Below are 7115 nucleotides of genomic sequence, written 5' to 3' on the forward strand. Positions count from 1 at the left end.
AAGTGTCTTCTCAACAGGATGTGTAGATGATAGAAGATTCACAAGTAGCTTTGCAATATATTTTTATTCTAATTTAATTTCTTAAAATGCTTAAACAACCAACGTCTCTAGATCAAGCTGAGAGGCAGAATATAAATCTCTAGGAACACACAAGTGTTTCTAGGTCAAGCATAGAGGCATCGAGGAGCATATGCTCTTGGTTTATTAAATGATTTTTAAACATATTTTAAAATGTTAAAAATAATTTGACAAAAAATACAGGGCGTACATCTTGATGTTATACATGCTCGCTAAGTCGTTTCACAAAAAACCAATATCTTTTTGTGCCATATGTCAAAAACATAAAATTCGGTACTAAAAAATAACTCTTCACAAGATATTTCTTTTCTATATCATTTTTACACATGACACCGAAAATATGTGCTTCCACCCTGGTGTCTTTTTTCTTTCACTTCTTACTTGCCGACTTGTCATAGTAGAGGCTGCAGGATTTTCACTCATACAAAAAAACATTATACTATCCATCGAAAACCTAGTATTTCTCTGTTTAAAAATAGGTGCTTTAATTATGTCTAGGGACGAGATGTATCTATAACTAAAATACATCTAAATAAAAATGACATCTACTTTTAGATGGATGGAGTATTTAGATTGCCAAATCCCTACAGAACTGTTTCATATGCTTCCACACCCGAGTGCAAAATAAAGTTGGGTGAAATTTCATTCATGGCTAAAATGCTCGCTCACCCCCCCCCCCCCCCGCCCCCCGCCCCCACAAATTCACGTGTCTTCCGGTGCCCCATGCAGTATTCACCATCCGGACTTCACTTTAAAGTTCTGTAAGAGAGACCATGGCACATAACATTTTTTTCATTTACCTTTTGTAATGGTGCATATGTTCTTATTTCTACGGTTCAAAATGCCCTAAGTATATTTCTGTGGTGATAAATATCTGCGGGCAAACTTACATGACAAAATTTCACGGCGGCGCCAAGAAAAAACAGCACGCAAGCACTCTTTTTGCGAATATAACTTCAGCTTCATTTCCGTTGGTACCAAATTCATGAGTTGTGTACTAAATAATTCTGTCGTGGGTTAGTCGAGAACTAGTTTTGTCAGATTTATCGAAAAATACGAGTACTCACATGACATGACCTAGAAATTTTTAAAATTCTATAAATATCGGCGTGCAAACTTACATGAAACCCTGCCAGCCAGCTGTAATAGAATCTCGTAATGTCAAGTCTAATCTCGACAGATATCGATGCGCACGACATACCATCGCGCGCTGCTCACTCCTCCGTTTCCCCAAATCCTTTCACGTTCAAACGGCCTCAAACGTACGACGACGAGTCTCTGACAAGCAAAGGAAACCGTACGCGGGGAAAATTTATACACGTCCTGACAAGCAACCTCACAGTCACAGTACATCGTCCTCCGTCCCTCCCGGTCCAGTCAGTCAGTCAGTCACCCATTCCATCCTAGCGGAAAGCGTCGGTTCCGGTCAATATGTATACGTGTAGTACGTGCCGCGTACGTATGCCGTGACACAGTACTGTACAGATACGAGAGGAGACGTGTACGGGGATGCGATGTTGTACATGTCGATGCGGACGGGAATAAAGCTACTGGGGACACGATGATGGCCAAGAATCTAAGCGGATTATTTCGAAGTGACGCTTTTGTCCGCGCACCTCATGTACATGTGCTAACGTGTCCCCTAAAGTTCTCCCCCTCGAGGAACCCTACATTTCCCGTAGAGTAATACGGCGAGCACGCACAGATGCTGGAAGAATATCTATCTTTTTGCCAGGGAAGCCAATGCCATCTTCTTCCTATTGGTTTACAGTGATCAGCTTTGGTTTTGTCCGGTTGATTTGTCTGTCATACGTTTGTCCCATGAAATTATAACAGTCAGTTATGGAATCAGCTTATAGCTTTATAAATTCTGAACAGAGTCCATAGAATTCTCTTTGATTTCCTAGGATTTCAAAATACTTTGTTTTGCAAGACAAATCAAAATCCGTTATGGAAGTTCACAAGAAGCACAAATCACCTCCAAACATAACAAAAATTACATAGAGATCTTTGAACCACATAGTGACTACTACCGCTGCAAGAGCGAGTCACTGAAGCGCCATTGTCGCCGCTCCCCTACCGGAGCCGGCCCAACTTGTTGATGACAACCAAAAAGTTATTGTGCATATGCCCCTAAGTACCAAAGCGCCCGAGGGCTCAGACCGTTGCCAGTGAACCTTTCAATTGATTCAAACCTTATTGTATTAAACCTGTAATAAGGATAGACTGAACGAGATTCACTATTCCATTGGAACAACGACGAGACGATTCCCCACACTTCTTAACACCACTGGCAAGATCGCTGCCACCAAGTTGGACGTGGAGATGGGTATACCTTATTCTTGTCCAGCACAACACCGCAGTGGCCACCATAGCGTCTATGCCGATTGATCAATCTCTGACTTTAGGAACATTATTACATTGCCGAGCAAAGGTTCGAGGTCCTCACTCCCTCCCGCCGCAGGAGCATTGTTTTGCAAGAAAAGTCCTAATACATTATAGAAACTTCAGAAGAAGTACAAAGCACCCCCAACCATAATAAAAAACACATAGATGTCTTTGAACCACATAGCAACAACTACCGCCGCCAGAGCGTCGCTGAAGCGCCGCTGCCGCTGATCCCCTACCGGAGCCGGCCCAATGTTGTTGATGATAGCTGAAAGTCATTGTGCATATGCCCCTAAGGACCAGCGCCCGAGGGCTCATGTCATCGCGAATGAACGTTTGAATTGATCCAAATTTTCTCACACTAAACTTGTAACACACATAGACTGAATGAGATCCACTAACCCATGGGAGCACCGACCAGATGATTCCCCGCCCTTATTTACGCCACCGACGAGATCGTCGTCGCCAAGGTGGACGAGGAGGTGGGTATACCTTATTTTTATCCCGCACAACACCACTATAGCCACCATCGCGTCCCCGGTTGACCAATCTCTAACTTTAGGGACATTACTACAGCGCAGAGCATAGGTTCGAGGTCTCCACCCCCTCCCACCTCCGGAACACAAGCAAGAGAGGTGGTGACCCGTCGATTCCTGGTCAAAGGCGGCGGAGATAGGACATACGACGAGGGCGGCTAGGGTGGAACCCTATTTCATTAAATCTCAAATCGAGATGCGTAATTTGATTCCTTGATATGTATAGAAATGGAAACCGTGCTACAAAATGTACAAAATGTTATCTTGTAAAACCCAACATTGCGGAAACATGATTGGCCAACCTGTTTCACTTCATCAACTTTTTTTTTTGCTCACCCTCAAACTTTATTAATCGAGTATCAACATGTGATTGAACAGCCTCAGAAAACTAGGACTTACGTCAAAGATTAAAGCTACTTTACCGCTAAGTGCATCTCTAGCACATGAATTTGAAACCTAGAATACTTCTAGCATCTCATTCATCAACTTTTGTCTGCCCAGCGGCCCCAGCATGGCATCCCAACTGCCATGAGGTTACGCGTTTCCTTCAAATTTTGCCCCCCAAAAAAAATCAGCTTCGTCCTCCCACTCTCCGGCCAGCACTAGCGAGTAATTTGGCCCAACTCAGTTCCACAGCCTCGGGCCAGATACGATGTGCTGAATGCTCGTATTTTCGTTGGGCCTCCATGCCAATATTTTAAGTTTTCCGAAAACCAAAAGCCCAAAACCGGAAGCTCAGCTCCGAATCTGCGACGGTGCGACCCCATCGCTGGCGTGGCTTCGCCTCCATCGGTCCATCCAACCACGGCAGCTTCTGCCGGCGAACTCCGGCGCTCCCTTGCCTTTTTCCGGTCACTAGAGACAGGGACCCCCAAGAACGGACGCCCATCCCATGGGGGCTTCCGAGTCTCTCCTGGCAAGGCAGCCTCATCAGCAGTCGCAGTGGGCGGACGAGATCACGACGGTGTCGGACGGCCGGCGCGACGCCTCGGACGAAGACCCCCTCCTTCGCCGCATCCGCTCACTCACCATCGTAAGAACAAATTTCCCTCAGTCTTTTTCTCCTCGCTGTGGCTTTTTCACAGCTAATTTTACCTTGTGATTGGGATTTTTTTCAAGGCCCCGCCGCTGCTGAGCGGTCAGCCAGCAGCGGGCTCGGAGACGGAGACAAGCTTCACTGACATCCTTGTCCGGAAACCTGCTACTGCGTCCTCTGCCGCCTCCGGTGAGTGAGTGCTATGTTGCAATTTTGGTTACAGTATCCGGAAGGGACCGTCGTGGAATGATTCATGTACTTCAGGGTAGGAATTTGTTGATGGAAACCTATACTCGTAATTGGGCAGAAAATTAGCTGGAGCTCATCCATGTTTTGGTAATTCTCTGTAGGTAATATGAATCCGAATCTGATGTTTGAGCTTTTCGCTATGTACCGTGAATGGCAAGAAGAGATGGCCAAGGAAATTAGTGGAAAGCAGGTAGGTAGGAAGTAATGTTTGGTGACATCTGGATGTTCATAATTTGGTTTCTTGAGCTATGTTTTCGATTTGAAATTGAAACTCTGTTACATGATAGATGAGATGCAAGTTGTCTATGTCCTCTTTTCTTCCAAAGTTCTCCAAAATGTCTAGGGCTGTCAATCAGAGATGGGTGCACCAGATATTCCCCCCTTAGTGATATTGCCTAGATAAAGCAATGCCAATTACTTACACATTTTAGGTTTTCTGATTGTCTATGCTGATTTTACTTTCGCCGTGATACAGTAAATATTGAGACCATATAGATTGATGTGAAACATGTTGTATTACTGCTTTAGCATCATAAATAAAATACTACTGGCATAATTGATACATCACTGGTATGAACTATGAATAATTGCAGTTTATGCACCATGTATGATTTATCTTCAAGATTCAGATGAACGTATGGTTTAGCACTTATCATATTTCTACCACACATTAAGCCTATGGATTGCTACTACCTTTTATTTGAGTGAGAAAAAACATCGGCATCGTACTGAGGTTTGTAGTATCTAAAGTGGATATCAAAGGATGCACTTTAGAAGTATGATACATAGTTTAAATGGTAAATTCAAGTCGCTCTATGTAATTGCTGAAGAGATTTTGTGTTACAAATGTGTAAGGCATGCCTTATATGTTTCTATCTTGACTATTCTATAGTGGAGTTCTAATATATTGCATATATTGCAGGGAGAGCTAGAAAATAAAATAGAAACAGCAGATGCATTGGCTGTTAAGCTTCTCCAACGGTTCAATTACTCAGTTACGTCCATGAGATCAACCTCTCACAATCTTGCTGAAGGTAACAAATGCAGCGGTTTGTTTGATAAATATAACAACCAATCCACATCACATCTGTCGAGATCTTGAGCACTGCTTGGGATCTGAGAATGGTATATAATGGCATGGAGACATTGGAAATAGAAATTGACATTGCTCTATGAAACATTTGCAGTTCATCCGCTGCAAGTGGAAGTTGGTGAATTGAAGGGCAGGTTAACTGAAGTAATAAGTAACTGCAACGCCTTGTGCAGCAGGATTACTGCAGAAGGGCCAGAAAGTTTGAGAACGTCTGTTCAACCTTTCACAACTGGCAGAGTGGAGTCGGGAGGTGGATCCCTTGACCTGAAACAAGATCCCTGAAGATTCGAATGTCTATTCTCTGAACTCTTGGTGGCATAAAAACCAGAGAATTAGTTAGTACAGGAGGATCCTCATTAAACGATGTGCATGTATACGAACTCTTTTAGATGGATCATTGATCTACTTTTGTTGGAATTCAGTCTCTCCTGTTGTGGTGCTTAACTTCGCTTGTGCATATGTGTGTATCGTGTACGGCCAGTTGAATTATCATGAACCCTATGTATTGGTTCCTGTCTTTTGTACCTTTTGCTTTCTGATGAGAAACTGGTTTTCTGTCCTTGACTACACTTTGAAGTTCAGGTTTAGCCCAAACTCCAAAGTTGGCCAGAAACGGCCTGAGACTACTGAAGAACTGAAGTTGAGGTTTAGCCCAAACTCCAAAGTTGGCCAGAAACGGCCTGAGACTACTGAAGAACTGCTTATTCATTCTTTTATATTTGTTTATCCATGTTAAGAATATGTACATCAGCTGATCAGTTAAGTTTCATACGGGTGTTTGTTTTACATTAAGTGCAGAAGTTTTGTGTGTTATGTATATCAAACCCAGGTGCTAGTGCACTTCTGGAAGCAGGAAAAGTTGGAAGAGTTCGTTTTTTAAGAACAACGATTCAAATGCGTATCTTTTGGATAGGCATAGGGTTTCATCACTAGGAATTGCATACTCGAAAAAATGTATATAGTTTAAAAGAAACTAAACACGAGGTCTAAGTCTAACATTAAAATAAAATCTTATGGAAGGGTCAGCATATAATCTCACTCCTTTCTCTCCAATTAAGAGTTCTTAGCACAAAACTTTCTGCATTCTTGCCATGCAGCTTTGAAAGGCATTTACTCGACCCTCAAATTATGCTTGCGATTCTAATAATGGCAAATCGTAGTAATGTGTGTTCCTGATGTGAACTTTACCGTTGATACCATTTACAAAAACATGTTTTGAGAGTATGGCGTTATGTAGCTCGGGCTACATGGAGCCTCTTTTTTTCAAAAAAATCGAAAGTGACATTCCATAGTTTTTTTTAAATTATGAAGAAAAAAATTCTAGACGTAGACAATGATATACTCTAGGTCTCTACCACTGTGCAAAAAAAGCATTATGAAAGACTTCCCCTCGCTCTTCCCATCTCGGTCTGCGCCTGCGCGGGGTAGGTGCGGCCGGGTGGTGCTCCTCGGCCGCCGGCGGTCCGGCGTGGCGGCGTGATTCCCGCACGACGGGTGGGAGGAGGTGCGGCGGTGCCGTCGTTGGCGGCAGAGCAGCACAGGCGGTGGTGCTAGGGCGGGCTGGTTCGGCCCAGATGTGGGCCCAGATTGGGGCCCATATGGGTTGGACGGGCTGTCTGCTCCGAGCGCGCCGGTGATGCTCCCTGGAGGCAGAGAAGGCGCGGCGGCGGTGGCTGGGTGGCGGCGGTGCTCTGGCCGGCCTGCTGCAGCATGGCCATGGGGACTTTACGGGTCT

The 7115-nt window shown here is 44.1% G+C and overlaps 1 protein-coding gene across 1 annotated transcript; it reads left to right on the plus strand.

Moving 5' to 3' along the window:
• The first annotated feature begins 3761 nt into the window (after positions 1-3761).
• Positions 3762-5919, plus strand: LOC124700419. The gene is made up of 5 exons (XM_047232552.1): positions 3762-4035; positions 4122-4227; positions 4389-4477; positions 5210-5321; positions 5475-5919. The coding sequence occupies exons 1-5, from the start codon at positions 3895-3897 to the stop codon at positions 5660-5662; spliced, it is 636 nt and encodes a 211-aa protein (XP_047088508.1). The 5' UTR covers positions 3762-3894; the 3' UTR covers positions 5663-5919.
• Positions 5920-7115: the final 1196 nt, after the last annotated feature.

Source organism: Lolium rigidum, chromosome 3, assembly GCF_022539505.1.
Source record: "Lolium rigidum isolate FL_2022 chromosome 3, APGP_CSIRO_Lrig_0.1, whole genome shotgun sequence".
In the NCBI taxonomy this organism is placed as follows: Eukaryota; Viridiplantae; Streptophyta; class Magnoliopsida; order Poales; family Poaceae; genus Lolium; species Lolium rigidum.

Coding starts and splice junctions, on each gene's coding strand:
- LOC124700419 (XM_047232552.1), top strand. CDS start 3,895: ATGGGGGCTTCCGAGTCTCTCCTGGCAAGGCAGCCTCATCAGCAGTCG. Junction 4,228..4,388: donor TGCGTCCTCTGCCGCCTCCG/GTGAGTGAGTGC, acceptor AATTCTCTGTAG/GTAATATGAATCCGAATCTG. Junction 4,478..5,209: donor AGGAAATTAGTGGAAAGCAG/GTAGGTAGGAAG, acceptor CATATATTGCAG/GGAGAGCTAGAAAATAAAAT.